Source organism: Pseudorasbora parva, chromosome 3 (assembly GCF_024679245.1).
Source record: "Pseudorasbora parva isolate DD20220531a chromosome 3, ASM2467924v1, whole genome shotgun sequence".
NCBI classification, from domain to species: Eukaryota; Metazoa; Chordata; class Actinopteri; order Cypriniformes; family Gobionidae; genus Pseudorasbora; species Pseudorasbora parva.
The window spans coordinates 61,896,296-61,914,676 of NC_090174.1; the positions used below are offsets into that span (position 1 = coordinate 61,896,296).

Consider the following 18,381-nt stretch of genomic DNA (forward strand, 5'->3'; position numbering starts at 1 on the left):
AATAAAGCAGGACAAACGGCTCAATATTTCCTCTCAGTTTTATTTCTCATGAATATGTAGTTCACATTCTCGACCTGTAAAGCCATCTGACATTTGAACCGGTGTGCACATAACTTGAAAAAATGATATAAAATTAAATACAAAACTATTCTGCCTTCATTCCGTCCTCAGCCCAGAACCAGACGCATCAGTTCGGGATGAATCTCCACCACACAGATCATTTGCATTTGACGAAAGTGCTGAGCTCCTCCAGGAACTTGATGTACTCCTGATGCTCCAGCGCCGTGCTCAGCTCCATCAGCTCATCCGCAAACGTGTTGTCCACGCCACGGTCAGCCAGGAAGTCCATCAGATGGTCATACAGGGCCTAGAGAGTCACAGGGGTCAGAGGTCAAGTCGATAGGTCGGCCAGTGGAGGTCAGAGTATGTGAGCGGAGTGGAGCGGCGGCAATTTCCCCTCCACGCTCTATGCATTCAAGAATCACTCCGCTCCAGCTCCGCTCCGGGTTCACAATTTCCCGCTCCGCACTCCCCGCCTCGCTCACTGATATCAGAAACACCGCTCCATCTTCGCTCCAAGGAAATTTGCGGCTAACTGCTGAAGTATTTGAGTGAGTGCTGAAATATCACTATAAAGTTTGGTTTATAACCTGCATTAACTGAATAAATTTATAAAAAATAAACAATAGAAGATAAAGAGCCTATTCAGGGTATATACAGCAATCCTTAAGTTAAATTTACTACTTTTTAATACCTTTTTTACTACCTTCAGAATATTTTTTAAAACCAACACGACACTGAATTGCAGGTGTTAATCAGCGACCTTTCTATTATTTACACAGATTTTGACATATATAACATACAAAAAAGAATAGATTTGGAATCGACACCAAGACGAAATAAGGTTATAAGTTATCATTCAGACAGTAAAACACATCTCAACATTCACAAAGGTTGGTTAAGGAGAAGTATTACTGCATACACATTTGATTTCAATTAATAATTGGTAATTCAGCAATTAAATTATTTAGTGTTTTTTTTCCAGCAACAAAACCTGAGCCAAATTTTACATTTCTATAACTGTGATAAGTTGTTAAATTTAACAAAATACTAAAAACTAGTGCTGTCAATCGATTAAAAACTTTAACTATAGATTAATCACACATTTATTCTGTGATTAATCGCAATTAAAAAAAAAGTTTTTGTACGTTTTTAATACATTTTTTTAAATAATAATTTCACAGTTAATCAAATTAATGTAGAAACAACATAAAGACAGTATATTTTAAATACTTGTTTAAATGGCATCTTTTTATGAATGAAGGCCAGGAGCCTATTACTGATATTAATACAGCTACTGATTTTTTTTATTTTACATTCATTATTAGGCTTCAAAAATATAACAGTTTTTAATTTAAGTAAACTTAAAACAATGCTAACATAAACCCATAATAAATGTCATGTTTACTCCTGCCCTTCCTGTCTTAACAGTTAGGAAATATACAGAAATTTAATACAGTTATCAAAGTTATATGCAGTCTGCACTGCATAAACTATAAATGAAATAGTTAATCCTTATTAAAGTTACAAAAGTTATTCAGTCAAGAGCAGCGAGTCATTTTCTCTGTTCCCTTTGTTCTTTAACTTTACTGACAGGAAGCTTTATTGGCTGCTGTCCCTTTAAGAGCAGACAGACGCGCGGATCTTACCGTCTATGGATCGCGCCTCATTCTCTCACAACTCTTTTTGTTCATTTTAGACTTTATATAAATCGTTTAAGATTGCTCTTATGGGGACAGTCGTTGAAGATATGCCTTGAAGCAAGTTTAAAATAAAACGTAAGCCATGCAGCCACTTTCTGTTGAGCGCGCTGTGCTCTGAGATGATGCCAAACGATCACTGAATATGACGTCAGCATCAAACACACGTTGAGACGGAGATGAAAGATCTTTGATTATGTGCCCAGATATGCTAAAGCCCATATTTAAACGAACTAACGCGAACGCAGATAGAGTTTCAATCAGAATAGGACACCTGATAGTCTGAAAAAATAATACCTAATTTGGAAAAAAATAATACCTCTGAGACCACATTTAACACTTTTAATGGCCTTAAATTTGGCAATTTTGATTTATCACTTTTTAATACTTTTTAAAACCCCGCGGACACCCTGCTATTTCAACGTGGTTATTGGAACATTTGTGTGCATTTCCCCTATGCTAAACTTTAAAAGTTAAATATCATTGATGCTTTTTGCAGTGGAAATGTTGTTTGGAAGTTTGGAAAGATGAACGTTTTCATCAGTTATTTTATCTACGGATCAATACAGATGTCTGCTCATTCAAAATCATATAATAGAATATAACTACAGTATACTGATAACTGTAAGCAGGTAAGCACTACAAGATGTTTTTGAATGCATTAGAGAAAACGACAAAATTACTTCTTCACAAAATTACGTGTGTGAATAAGTGCTACCTGTTTAAAATGTGCTTGCAGCCGATCATATTCAGTAGAAGGTAAAAAAAAAAAAAAATCCCTTAAAGGTCCCATTCTTTGCGATTCCATCTTTCAAACTTTAGTTAGTGTGTAATGTTGGAGCATAAATAATACCTGTAAAATGATAAAGCTCAAAGTTCAATGCCAAGCGAGATATTTTATTTAACAGAAGTTCCCTTTCAAAGCCTACAGCGAGCGGCCGGTTTGGACGACAGCGCTGCACTTCCTGCTGTGATGACGTCATTAGCTCCGCCCACAAGAACACGCAAAATAGGGGGCGTGGTCTCGTTGCTCTCGCAGGTCGAGAATAGGAAGCGCTGTTTTTGTAGAGTGTGTTTGTCACCATGCCATTGAAACGCTGTTATTTTCATCCCGGAGTCAGATCACCTTTGTTTGGCCTTCCCACGGACGCTGTACGAGATCAATGGCTTCAGTTTATGGTTAACTCGGTTCCGGAAAATTATTATCACAATTTAAAACTATGTGCGGCACATTTTGCTGAGGACTACTTCCTCGATCTCAATCAGTTTAATGCCGGATTCGCAGAAAGATTATTCTTAAAAGATGACGCGGTTCCCTCTTTGTCTGGAGAAGGCGTTGTTTATGGACACCAACCGGTAAGTGTATTTTATTATTTAAGTCGGTCCGTTTAACAGTTTATGTAACTCATGACACAAAGTGCAACGCTGTTAGCTTTGTTAACTAACGTTAGATGGTAATTGAAACTAATCCGAAAAACTTAGCATATAAAAGTGTAGTAATTCATTCAGACACCATCGACTGTTGGTGTTAGTAATGATCAGTTTAAACTCCTGAATAGACAGCTGAGCATTCTGAAACATCCAGCTAAAGTCTTTCCTGAGCAGGTTGTAATCGATCCTCTTCGATATTCTCCGGGTCTGATTCCGGCTCAAATTGATCAGGCAATATAGACATTTTTGCAATAACATTGAGCGCGCGTATCTACCCGTTATGATAAGACGCGGGACCTTTCCGGGCAACGTGCGCTAAGCTGCTGTCCAATCACAGCGCGGGAAGCGCTGGCCCAATCAGAACTCGTTACGTGTTTCTGAAGGAGGGACTTCATAGAACAAGGAAATCATCAGGCCGTTTGTAGGACAGAGCAATCAGCGCTGTACAGATAAGGCAATTTTGTGAAAAATACTGTGTTTTTTTACACGCGAAACATGAACTCATGTTATAATGCACACTGTAAACATAATCAAAGCTTCGAAAACACGCGAAGAACGGGACCTTTAAACTTTATCATCCCGCTCATGCCCATCGCCGTGATCATCTGTATGAAGCTGGTTGTTTACCGTGTGAGTTCTGAACACTACACCATGTGCTTATTTAAATCTTTTCGTTTCTACACATATTAGGCTACATATTCCTCATGTCTGTGAGACAAGCCGAGTTTCAGTTTATTTGAGACGCGCTTCAGTTCATGAGCAATGAAAGCGATGGCTTCCGCGACCTAGTCTACTTATTCATTTCTTATTTATTAAATACATGCAATTAACCGAAGAAACCTTTATTAAAATTAAGATACAATTTGTACAAAACGAAAGAAAGGATTTTTACAAAACAAAACTTAATATTAAACTAAATATAACCACCAAAATCATTTCTGACCCACTCGCATCTTTGCACTTATAGCCTATCATAATCAGATGAAATCTAAAAATAATATTATATTTAAACATAAATATGAAGAAAAAAAACATTGTTTAATGGCTACAACAAGTAGGCTATAGTAAGCTACAGATTTATGGTAAAATTGTGTTCGTTCAAATTCAGCTCAGGCGGGTTCATGAGCGCGCGCCTGCGGATTATTGAGCTGATCACACTGGCTCCGCTCCGCAACTTTGCAATTAACGTAACATATAAGGGCCCTATAATTTCCGCGATCACGGAATCGCGGACGGAATCGCGGAATTGGCATATTAACGCGGAATCTGCATATAAACGCGGAATCTGGTGTTAACGCAGATTTCCCCAAAATTTGTAATGAACATCTTTGTAATGAAAATCTGTGTCGTGTGGGTGGAGAACGTATGTCTGAGGAAAGTGCAGACGGGGGGGAAGCAAATCTTCGCGACACAACCCCTCCCGTCATTTCAGCTCGCCCTTCAAAACAATGAAAGTATGGCGAAGTTGGTCTCCACGGCTCTGCTTTCGGCAGCGAAAAAGTTAAGAAACTCGACGCTAACGGCGGTTTCACACTGCACGCGCAGGCGGCGCAGAAGCTTTGCGTATGGAGAGCGGGAGCCGCGCGCTCCTTGTACTCAAGCAGCATTGGTCGCGCGCACCTGAACTGACCCACCGCGGCTCGTGTATTGCACAGACAGACAAATATTGTCCATTCTGTCAGGTTTTCCAGTGTTCTGCTTGACCCCTCTCATCTCGTGCTTTGATTTATAATGTGCACATTAGGCAGCAATGCATATCTGCTGCAAATGCGACCGTTTTCCCCTCTGTTCCAAACACATTTAACATGCTGTATATGGGTAGTTTACATGATAAGTAACCTTAAAGTTAAAATTAAACATCTAGTTTTAATCATTTAAAGGGGCCTTTGAAGTTGGGGGACTTCTGGCAGTGTTGTGTTTTCGTGTATTTTTATTTTTCACAGCTCTGGATATCATAATGGTGATCGTTAAACACACAGAACAATTCACTACATGATTTCATGGTGAAATGTGTTATTTTTTATGTTAATTTTCAGCTTTAAATGTTTTACTTAATAGTACTGTATGTAAAAGATGATTCTTATGATTATTTTTTTTTAGTTCTTTTTTAAAAAAAATACTTGAAAGAAAAAGCTACTGGAGCACTTTCATTTTAACTTATATAAACTATTATAATGTATTTTACCGGAAAGTTTAAAGCTAATAACCATTAATATTTGAAGTGCAGTGTTATGTCAAATATCATATTTGTCCTAAAAAGTAAATGTGATGTTTGTTACCTTAATAAATTTAAGGTCATTCGTATTTTTTGTTTTATGTTCTATTATATTAACAATTAAAGCACACATTTTTCCCACCAAAATAACAGTAAAGGGTAAAAAAAAACTGAACTGCCAAACATTTTAACGGAAAAAAAGGAATCTGCAAAAATGAAAGCGGAAAAAACGGAATTTGGGAAAAAATAAAATGGATTTTATAGGGCCCTAAACATATATTGTTTCAATACGGCATTCACGGTTCAATACGTTTTTGCATTTAATTAATTATTTCTATTTCTCTCCATTTGAAATCTTTCTCTCAGTTTATTTCGGCTCTGTATGTGTGTGAGTCTTCGCGCTGATATGAGCAAATATCCAATAATATGCACTAAAGTTAGGGGGTGCTTAGCCACGCTTGAAATGCTGGAGTCAGAGTTATACTCACGTCACGGACAGTGTTGGGAACGGTACTTTAAAAAAGTAATTATAGTTACTCACTACGAGTCTACAAAAGGAACCGAAAACCGTGGTTAAAAACCGAGGTGTGTATTGAACTGTAGACTGACTGTACTGTTGCATCCCTATTTCTCACTGTGAAGCTGCTTTGACAAGACTTGACTAACCCAGTCCAGAGAGTCTGTGTTGAGTGTGTAACTGGTTTCCTTCCAGTCCACGTCGCCCTCCGGCTGGAAGCTGACCTCGCGGATGCTGAAGATGTCACTCTCCTCCTCGCCCTCACCGTGACCGGTCTGCTCAGAGACAAAGAGCTTACGATGTGAAATACAGCGGTTGAGTGAGATGAACGAGAAAACAGACCTTCAGTCGCACTAACAGGAACGGTTTCTTAGTTAGTATTTTTGTCTTGTTTCCTGTCCAAACATCTGAAAATTCTTAAAACAAGAAGTATTTACTAGACAAGCAAAAGTAATTATCTTGTTTTGGGGAAAAATAACTCAAAATTAAGAGTTTTTGTTTAAAATAAGGCACATAATCTGCCAATGGGGTGAGAAAAATAATCTTAATTCAAACAATCTTTTTTTCTCACCCCATTGGTAGATTATTTAGCTTATTTTAAACAAAAACTCTCTTAATTTTGAGTATTTTTTTCCCAAAACAAGACAATAATTTGTACTTGTCTAGTAAATGTTTCTTAAATGTAAGAATTTTTAGATATTTAGACTAGAAACTAGACAAAAATACTAAGTAAGAAAAGCATTTTTTGCAGTGAACTCACCTCATCCTCGGGGAAATGACAGTCAAACACTAGGGAATTCTTCGCGCCCTGTTTGGTCACCTCAACCACGAAGTTGGGTGTCGAGACTATGTCAGGCTAGAAAAAACACAGGAAAAATGTATTAAAAACACGACAAGGTAAAAGCTAGTTGAGCTGCTCAATTATGTAATGTCTTTAAAGCAAACCCTAAAAATAACCCCAAAACAATCATTAAAAATCATCGAAAACAACTACATTCAACCACTCGCTTCCAAATATACGCATGTGTATGTTTTTATATAGGAAAATACATTTTTGTTGTTAAACCAAGCTGTAAAACATTTTATTGGGTAGAAATTGTGAGTAAAAAAATATTTGGTAACACTTTTACAGTGCACTTGTAAATAATAATAAATGTTACATGTACTAACTGTAGTAATAGTAGTAAATTATTACACGTCTGCAAGCAACTAACCCAAACCATATGATAGCAAGATGATGATGTTATTGCACAAGGACACCTTAAAATAAAAGTGTAGGCTAATATTCTCAAAAAGTGATATAAATCATGAGCACCAGAAGCCGGGGCGTAGCCATCTTTTCAGAAGTGAGGGGGACAAAAATGATTTTTTTTTTTAGGACCAATATAATTTATCGCATCTCTTGCTTTTAATTGGGCAAGATATCAAATACACTGCTGAACAATAACCACTAATTATTATCTATAATATTCTTCTCCTATTTTTTGTGCCAATTTTATGATTGGTTTATATACTAGCCATACAAACACTTGTGCATTAAGACTCCATAGATTTTATGCAATGTAAAAAAATATATATTCTTCACTAGAAGAATGATCCTTCACTAATCATTCTCATATGAGGATCTGATGATCAACACACATTTATGATTATTATCAGTTGTGCTGCTCATAGTGCTGCTTAAATTTTGTGGAAACCATCTAAACATTTGTGGTAAAATTAAAAAAGAGAGAAATTAATACTTTTGATGATCAGACATGCATTAAATTGATCACAAGTGATATTTTTAATATTACAAAAGATAATTTATTTAATGAATGCAAATAAATGCTATCCATTGAACTTTCTATTCATTAAAGAATCCTGAAAAATAACATGTAGGCTATCATGGTTTCCACAACATTTTTAAGCAGCACAACTGTTTTCAACACAGATAATAATCATAAATGTTTCTTGATTATGAAATCCTCATATGAGTATAATTAGTGTAGGATCATGTGACACTGAAGACTGGAGTAATGATGATAAATTCAGCTTTGATCAGGAATAAATTACTATATATTCACATAGGGAAAAAAGCTGTTTTATTTCAAAATATTTTTATTTTATTTCAAAATATTACTGTTTGAACTATTTTTGATTCCATAAATGCAGCCTTGGTGAGGAGAAGATACTAAACATTAAAAGCTGCATAATTCATATGATAGCCTATACTTTATTGTCAATAGCCTACATTGAGATGCCTTGAAAAACACACAAAAAGCATATATATATGCTATATTGCCGCAATCGTCTGATTGTCGTCGTCACGTTTCATAACTCATAACGATTGTTTTCCTTCAGCTGCAGCTCCAGCGTGACCGGATATTACCTCTACGAATCCACGTTTGACTTTCTGTGAGAGCGCCCTTCTCATATTTAGATGCGAATAAAATGACAGGTCATGCATAGATTAATTTTTGTCTCTGAATTTAAATCTTGATGTATTCCCATTGGTTTCTATGTAAATACACTTGCCCGTGACCTCAAGAAGCGCGCTATCAACCCAGATTAAAGAAAGCTGTTTTTAGCGTCCCTGTTAATTTGCCGGCCCCCGCGCAGGTAACGCCGGTTCGGATCCCGCTCGGAGCGGGTCGACTAGGATCGCTGAGACCCAGTAAAAGTGTGGGGGACGAAAATACATTTTATTAAAAGTGAGGGGGACACGTCCCCCGCGTAATCTACGCCCATGACCGGAAGAATCATGTAAATTCATTGGTTAAAAAGAGTGGGAATCATGAACAACATTCAGCTTTAAAAAGGAGTTTTGGGCCATTGAATATTACACACACACACACACACACACACACACACACACACACACACACACACTCACACACACACACACACACCTAAAAAAGCATCAGTTTATGGACATTAGGTAGCTAGTCGACTTGTAATTGTTCATTTAAGAGATTAGTCGACTAATTGCACGTTTATATTAATTAGCCATAAATCATAATAATGAGCCTTTCATTGCCTATATATAATGCATAGGCTAATCAGCACTCAAACACACACAAAGCCTGCAACAGCGCACCGGCAAATGTAATGATTATGAGTGCGTCATAAAAAAGGAGTCTGTTTGAACAGTGAGTTTTGTAGTTATTGTGAGTTTACAGAAATGAAAGCAGGCCTTTTAGAGTTTGCATGACGGATTATTTTAAGTTAAACGCGTGTGATCGCGCCGGCGCCTGTATGACAGTAAGCGTGCTTTTCTCACAAACACAGATATAAGCCTAATGGCAAACATTTATCTAGGTTAACATTAATATCGCTACTACTTATATGTGTCAAGTGATAAACCAGGTTATTACATGACTCTGTGAAATACTTGATTCTGATTGGTCAATCACACGTTCCAGCGGTATGTTATTTCCAGATAACACCGCTCATCCAGATAACACCAGATAACACCCGCTCATCCGGGTACTACGAGTTATCTTGACCGGTTCTACTTCTGTGCTTAACGCTGGCGCCATCTTGTGGCTTAAACAGCCGTGGGTTACAATGGAAGACTTCAAGACGGGTGGTTTCCTTTATAAAGTTTTAAATATGGATATTTTTCTGACACAAACGCATCGATTGGAATCAGAAGCTCTATTAACCCATCGTGTGGAGCACGTTATTTGACGGACAGCTGCATTTTTTATGGACTTCAAACACAGCTCCAACTACTGCTGGGATTAACGTTAGCCTGGACTTTTTAAATATAACTCTGATTGTATTTGTCTGACAGAAGAATGTCATAAACACCTATAATGACTTGAGGGTGAGTAAATCATAGGCTTGGTTTCATTTTTGGCTGAACTAACCCTTTCAGCATTCATTCTCAACATTTAGCAGCAATAGATAAAGGCTTAAAGCAGGTCGGAACTGTTTTCCTTCGCGGAAGCTTTGCGGAAGAGCTAATCAAATATTTAATCTCAAGACAATATTTTGTGTCTAATAATTATTTATGTGAGACTAGTAGCCGTGTAATAAGCGGGATAATGTCCACCCAGCCGGTTGTTATCGCAGAATAAACCCCTTCAGAGTGACGCTCCGCTTCGCCTCGGGGTCCTGATCACTCTGTCGGGGTTTATTGGGCGATAACAACCGGCTGGGTGGACATTATCCCTTACTTGATGAATGATGGGCGAATGTCCGTTAGCGATCTGTCCGTCACAGCCTGCGTGATTTCACCACTTCCTGTGGAAGTTTTTTTTTTTGTTCTGCGACTAATCACATTCTGGTTGACTAAAGGTACGTTCACACCAAACACGAATAGAGCGTCTGGGGCGAATGATTTCCATGTTAAGTCAATGGAAAGGCGCGGTCTTGCGGCGCGATGGATGCGATTCCGCCTCATTCGCGTGAATAACGCAAATTTGAAGCGAATTGAGCGTCTTGCGCGAGTGGTGCTTTTTGTTCATTCACGCGTTTAAAGCGAATTCGCGTCTACGCCCGAGTTGAAAATTTTGAACTTTGGCATCAATTCCCGCCGCGTTAACCAAAGAGGAGCCTGCTTGCTGCTGTCACGTGGTAAGGTGACGTGATAAACCCTGCATATAAATAAAAAATACTGATATTTTGACACTAAATGTAGTTTTAATGCTTTTCAGTTGATAATGTAATTGTTTAAAGCCAAAATATGTGGTTTACCTATAAAGACAGTGCCTATTTAAAAAGAACAATTGCGTTTTTGGAGTTGTGAGATCCAGCGATCTCCGGGCGCTCAGCTCTCGTTAACCCCAGCGAGAGCAGCCTTTCCTCGGCCAGTCCTTCTGGCGTTTGCCGCCGGCTCGGATGTCTCTGTAGAAGTTAAACATGACATATACTTTGTCTTGTGTACATCTAATGGGTGATCTTTGGTCCAATTAATCGATTGTTGCCTACCAAATCATTTTGACTGAGGGCAAAGTAAAGATTCATAACATAATTTTTTATTTAAATATACATGCAGTGAAGATAATCCAGGTAGTGCGTTTGCTGAACCACGTGTGGCTGTTAATGCTTAATATATTTCACCTGGAGCGCCTTTAACGCGCGTCTATTTCGCTTCAAATGCTCGATTTCTACTCGCGTCCAATTAGCTGCGGACGCGCAAATGGATTCAAAATGTTCACGCGTCAAACTAGACGCGGTAGACGCGATTTTGACGCTCAATTCACGTTTGGTGTGAACGCCGCGCAAGCCTCTAGCGGTTATTCGACTATTAGGGAGCAGCCCTGGTAGCTAGTTATCGGAGTTTGGCCTGTCGTTACACAATAACCTGTGTGTTTTTCCAGCATGAATGTGAAGGATGATACCTCGTCCTCCTGACTCTTCTGCGTTTGCTCGGGCTCTTCCTCCAGCTGTGGCGGGATGCTGTTGTTCACATTGAACGTGATGGTGACTCTGTCAAACACAAACATGATGTATAAGAATGATCATGAAAGCTCTGCAGACCACACTTTATTAATATGCAAAGTTTTCTGCCTATAATGGCCATTTTCCCCCATATTCTCCATTGTTGCGGCTCGTCTCTTCCCAGTCTGTCAGTAACGCTGTTTAATTCCTGTCTCTGTGAAGCCCCGCCTTCTGAAAAGTGAAATGTGCTTATTGGTCGGCTGGAGCCGTGTGTTAAGATTGGTCGAGACCTTCCAGAATTTGGGAAATGTCCCGCCCTTTACCGTAACCGCCAGTTTCACTACTAACTAACTCAACCAGGCCCCGCCCCATTATTCGGCATATTAATTATTTAAATGAGGAATACCATTAAAACCTGAATCTGATTATCTTACTTTTCTCCGGACACTGAGCGGATGAGTTTAGCTTCTGTGCCGTTCAGTTCCAGCTCCCACCCACCGGACATTTTAGGAAGATTCGTGTTCTTCTGGATCTTCTTTTCTTCTTTGATTTCATCTGTGAGAAACTCTGCAAACGCTTTATCACCTGAAGAATAAACAAACACACACACACACACACACGTTTTACTAACACTAGTAATTAATGAGATTGGCTGGTTAAGATGACATGCTGTTGTTCGTCTGTCAATCAATGTCAAGGTCACCTGTTGTGATGCTCTGATGACACATATGCAAATATTGCAGGATATGACATCACCTTTAATATCATGGAATATTCTAATTAATCTTATAACTTTTTACTAAAAGTTTTGAATTAGGTGTTATTTTCTGTTATTATATTTTTTATTTTAGGTAGTACTTAAGTTGTGTGTTTTCCATTTTTATAATTAAAAAAAACACGTTTATTTTTGATATTAGAATAGTTTATATTCGCAATTCTGACTTTTTTCTCACAATCACAAGTTTATATTTGCAATTCTGTCTTAATATCTCGCAATTACGAGTTTATATTCACACTCCTAACTTTTTTCTCACAATCACAAGTTTAAATTCACAATTCTGACTTTTTCTAAATCGCAATTACGAGTTTATATTCACACTCCTGACTTTTTTTTCTCGCAATTACGAGTTTATTTTCGCAATTCTGATTTTTTTCTCACAATTACGAGTTTATATTCACACTCCTGACTTTTTTTCTCACAATTACGAGTTGATATTCACAATTCTGACTTTTTTCTCGCAATTACGAGTTTATTTTCGCAAATCAGACTTTCCTCACAATCACAAGTTTAAATTCACAATTCAGACTTTTTTTAATCGCAATTACGAGTTTATATTCACACTCCTGACTTTTTTTCTCACAATTACGAGTTTATATTCGCAATTCTGACTTTTTTCTCACAATTACGAGTTTATTTTCGCAATTCTGATTTTTTTCTCTCGCAATTACGAGTTTATATTCGCAATTATGACTTTTTTCTCACAATTACGAGTTTATTTTCGCAATTCTGATTTTTTTCTCACAATTACGAGTTTATATTCACACTCCTGACTTTTTTTCTCACAATTACGAGTTTATATTCGCAATTCTGACTTTTTTCTCACAATTACGAGTTTATATTCGCAATTATGACTTTTTTTCTCTCGCAATTACGAGTTTATATTCGCAATTCTGATTTTTTTCTCGCAATTACAAGTTTATATTCACACTCCTGACTTTTTTTCTCACAATTAGGAGTTTATATTCACACTCCTGACTTTTTTCTCACAATCACAAGTTTAAATTCACAATTCAGACTTTTTTAAATCGCAATTACAAGTTTATATTCGCAATTCTGATTTTTTTCTCACAATTACAAGTTTATATTTGCGATTCTGATTTTTTTCTCACAATTACGAGTTTATGTTTGCGATTATGACTTTTTTTCTCTCGCAATTACGAGTTTATATTCGCAATTATGACTTTTTTTCTCTCGCAATTACGAGTTTATATTCGCAATTATGACTTTTTTCTCACAATTACGAGTTTATTTTCGCAATTCTGATTTTTTTCTCTCGCAATTACGAGTTTATATTCGCAATTCTGACTTTTTTCTCACAATTACGAGTTTATATTCGCAATTATGACTTTTTTTCTCTCGCAATTACGAGTTTATATTCGCAATTATGACTTTTTTCTCACAATTACGAGTTTATTTTCGCAATTCTGATTTTTTTCTCACAATTACGAGTTTATATTCACACTCCTGACTTTTTTTTCTCACAATTACGAGTTTATATTCGCAATCCTGACTTTTTTCTCACAATTACGAGTTTATATTCGCAATTATGACTTTTTTTCTCTCGCAATTACGAGTTTATATTCGCAATTATGACTTTTTTCTCACAATTACGAGTTTATTTGCGCAATTCTGATTTTTTTCTCGCAATTACAAGTTTATATTCACACTCCTGACTTTTTTTCTCACAATTAGGAGTTTATATTCACACTCCTGACTTTTTTCTCACAATCACAAGTTTAAATTCACAATTCAGACTTTTTTAAATCGCAATTACAAGTTTATATTCGCAATTCTGATTTTTTTCTCACAATTACGAGTTTATATTTGCGATTCTGATTTTTTTCTCACAATTACGAGTTTATGTTTGCGATTCTGACTTTTTTCTCGCAATTACGACTTAATATTCACACTCCTGATTTTTTTTCTCACAATTACGAGTTTATATTCACACTCCTAACTTTTTTCTCACAATCACAAGTTTAAGTTCACAATTCAGACTTTTTTTAATCGCAATTATGAGTTTATATTCGCAATTCTGACTTTTTCTCGCAGTTACAAGTTTATATTCACACTCCTGAGTTTATATTCGCAATTACGAGTTTATATTCACACTCCTGACTTTTTTTCTCGCAATTACAAGTTTATATTCGCAAATCAGACTTTCCTCACAATCACAAGTTTAAATTCACAATTCAGACTTTTTTTAATTGCAATTACGAGTTTATATTCACACTCCTGACTTTTTTTCTCACAATTACGAGTTTATTTTCGCAATTCTGATTTTTTTCTCTCGCAATTACGAGTTTATATTCGCAATTCTGACTTTTTTCTCACAATTACGAGTTTATATTCGCAATTATGACTTTTTTTCTCTCGCAATTACGAGTTTATATTCGCAATTATGACTTTTTTCTCACAATTACGAGTTTATTTTCGCAATTCTGATTTTTTTCTCACAATTACGAGTTTATATTCACACTCCTGACTTTTTTTCTCACAATTACGAGTTTATATTCACACTCCTGACTTTTTTTCTCACAATTACGAGTTTATATTCGCAATTCTGACTTTTTTCTCACAATTACGAGTTTATATTCGCAATTCTGACTTTTTTTCTCTCGCAATTACGAGTTTATATTCGCAATTATGACTTTTTTCTCACAATTACGAGTTTATTTTCGCAATTCTGATTTTTTTCTCACAATTACGAGTTTATATTCGCAATTATGACTTTTTTTCTCTCGCAATTACGAGTTTATATTCGCAATTATGACTTTTTTTCTCTCGCAATTACGAGTTTATATTCGCAATTATGACTTTTTTCTCACAATTACGAGTTTATATTCACACTCCTGACTTTTTTTCTCACAATTAGGAGTTTATATTCACACTCCTGACTTTTTTCTCACAATCACAAGTTTAAATTCACAATTCAGACTTTTTTAAATCGCAATTACAAGTTTATATTCGCAATTCTGATTTTTTTCTCACAATTACGAGTTTATATTTGCGATTCTGATTTTTTTCTCACAATTACGAGTTTATATTTGCGATTCTGACTTTTTTCTCGCAATTACAACTTAATATTCACACTCCTGATTTTTTTTCTCACAATTACGAGTTTATATTCGCAATTCTGACTTTTCTCGCAATTACAAGTTTATATTCACACTCCTGACTTTTTCTCTCACAATTACGAGTTTATATTCGCAATTCTGACTTTTTTCTCGCAATTACGAGTTTATATTCGCAATTCAGATTTTTTTTTCTCTCAATTACGAGTTTATATTCACACTCCTAACTTTTTTCTCACAATCACAAGTTTAAATTCACAATTCAGACTTTTTTTAATCGCAATTATGAGTTTATATTCGCAATTCTGACTTTTTCTCGCAGTTACAAGTTTATATTCACACTCCTGAGTTTATATTCGCAATTACGAGTTTATATTCACACTCCTGACTTTTTTTCTCGCAATTACAAGTTTATATTCGCAAATCAGACTTTCCTCACAATCACAAGTTTAAATTCACAATTCAGACTTTTTTTAATCGCAATTACGAGTTTATATTCACACTCCTGACTTTTTTTCTCACAATTACGAGTTTATATTCGCAATTCTGACTTTTTTCTCACAATTACGAGTTTATTTTCGCAATTCTGATTTTTTTCTCTCGCAATTACGAGTTTATATTCGCAATTCTGACTTTTTTCTCACAATTACGAGTTTATATTCGCAATTATGACTTTTTTTCTCTCGCAATTACGAGTTTATATTCGCAATTATGACTTTTTTTCTCTCGCAATTACGAGTTTATATTCGCAATTATGACTTTTTTCTCACAATTACGAGTTTATATTCGCAATTCTGACTTTTTTCTCACAATTACGAGTTTATATTCGCAATTATGACTTTTTTTCTCTCGCAATTACGAGTTTATATTCGCAATTATGACTTTTTTCTCACAATTACGAGTTTATATTCGCAATTCTGACTTTTTTCTCACAATTACGAGTTTATATTCGCAATTCTGACTTTTTTCTCACAATTACGAGTTTATATTCGCAATTATGACTTTTTTTCTCTCGCAATTACGAGTTTATATTCGCAATTATGACTTTTTTCTCACAATTACGAGTTTATTTTCGCTATTCTGATTTTTTTCTCACAATTACGAGTTTATATTCACACTCCTGACTTTTTTTTCTCACAATTACGAGTTTATATTCGCAATTCTGACTTTTTTCTCACAATTACGAGTTTATATTCGCAATTATGACTTTTTTTCTCTCGCAATTACGAGTTTATATTCGCAATTATGACTTTTTTCTCACAATTACGAGTTTATTTGCGCAATTCTGATTTTTTTCACACTCCTGACTTTTTTTCTCACAATTAGGAGTTTATATTCACACTCCTGACTTTTTTCTCACAATCACAAGTTTAAATTCACAATTCAGACTTTTTTAAATCGCAATTACAAGTTTATATTCGCAATTCTGATTTTTTTCTCACAATTACGAGTTTATATTTGCGATTCTGATTTTTTTCTCACAATTACGAGTTTATATTTGCGATTCTGACTTTTTTCTCGCAATTACGACTTAATATTCACACTCCTGATTTTTTTTCTCACAATTACGAGTTTATATTCGCAATTCTGACTTTTTTCTCACAATTACGAGTTTATATTCGCAATTATGACTTTTTTTCTCTCGCAATTACGAGTTTATATTCGCAATTATGACTTTTTTCTCACAATTACGAGTTTATTTTCGCTATTCTGATTTTTTTCTCACAATTACGAGTTTATATTCACACTCCTGACTTTTTTTCTCACAATTACGAGTTTATATTCGCAATTCTGACTTTTTTCTCACAATTACGAGTTTATATTCGCAATTATGACTTTTTTTCTCTCGCAATTACGAGTTTATATTCGCAATTATGACTTTTTTCTCACAATTACGAGTTTATTTGCGCAATTCTGATTTTTTTCTCGCAATTACAAGTTTATATTCACACTCCTGACTTTTTTTCTCACAATTAGGAGTTTATATTCACACTCCTAACTTGTTTCTCCCAATTACGAGTTTATATTCGCAAATCAGACTTTTTCCTCGCAATTACGAGTTTATTTTCACACTCCTGACTTTTTTCTCACAATCACAAGTTTAAATTCACAATTCAGACTTTTTTAAATCGCAATTACAAGTTTATATTCGCAATTCTGATTTTTTTCTCACAATTACGAGTTTATATTTGCGATTCTGATTTTTTTCTCACAATTACGAGTTTATATTTGCGATTATGACTTTTTTCTCGCAATTACGACTTAATATTCACACTCCTGATTTTTTTTCTCACAATTACGAGTTTATATTCGCAATTCTGACTTTTCTCGCAATTACAAGTTTATATTCACACTCCTGACTTTTTTCTCACAATCACAAGTTTAAATTCACAATTCAGTCTTTTTTTAATCGCAATTATGAGTTTATATTCGCAATTCTGACTTTCTCGCAGTTACAAGTTTATATTCACACTCCTGAGTTTATATTCGCAATTACGAGTTTATATTCACACTCCTGACTTTTTTTCTCGCAATTACAAGTTTATATTCACAATTCTGATTTTTTTCCCCTCACAATTACGAGTTTATATTTGCGATTCTGATTTTTTTCTCACAATTACGAGTTTATATTTGCGATTATGACTTTTTTCTCGCAATTACGACTTAATATTCACACTCCTGATTTTTTTTCTCACAATTACGAGTTTATATTCGCAATTCTGACTTTTCTCGCAATTACAAGTTTATATTCACACTCCTGACTTTTTCTCTCACAATTACGAGTTTATATTCGCAATTCTGACTTTTTTCTCGCAATTACGAGTTTATATTCGCAATTCTGATTTTTTTTCTCTCAATTACGAGTTTATATTCGCAATTCTGATTTTTTTTCTCTCAATTACGAGTTTATATTCACACTCCTAACTTTTTTCTCACAATCACAAGTTTAAATTCACAATTCAGACTTTTTTTAATCGCAATTATGAGTTTATATTCGCAATTCTGACTTTCTCGCAGTTACAAGTTTATATTCACACTCCTGAGTTTATATTCGCAATTACGAGTTTATATTCACACTCCTGACTTTTTTTCTCGCAATTACAAGTTTATATTCACAATTCTGATTTTTTTCCCCTCACAATTACGAGTTTATATTCACACTCCTAACTTTTTTCTCCCAATTACGAGTTTATATTCACAATTCTGACTTTTTTCTCGCAATTACGAGTTTA

At 35.4% G+C, this 18,381-nt stretch overlaps 1 protein-coding gene across 1 annotated transcript in view; it reads right to left on the bottom strand.

Annotated features, from left to right (window-relative positions):
• Nucleotides 1-20: 20 nt before the first annotated feature.
• Nucleotides 21-18,381, bottom strand: part of c1qbp (complement component 1, q subcomponent binding protein) — a 19,163-nt gene continuing 802 nt past the window's right edge. Inside the window, exons 2-6 of the mRNA XM_067439719.1 lie at nucleotides 11,728-11,878; nucleotides 11,254-11,341; nucleotides 6,684-6,779; nucleotides 6,073-6,198; nucleotides 21-367 (exon numbers count right to left, since the gene is read on the bottom strand). Of these exons, the coding sequence (XP_067295820.1) occupies nucleotides 218-367; nucleotides 6,073-6,198; nucleotides 6,684-6,779; nucleotides 11,254-11,341; nucleotides 11,728-11,878 (611 nt within the window). The 3' untranslated portion in view covers nucleotides 21-217. The remainder of the gene's footprint in view (nucleotides 368-6,072; nucleotides 6,199-6,683; nucleotides 6,780-11,253; nucleotides 11,342-11,727; nucleotides 11,879-18,381) is intronic.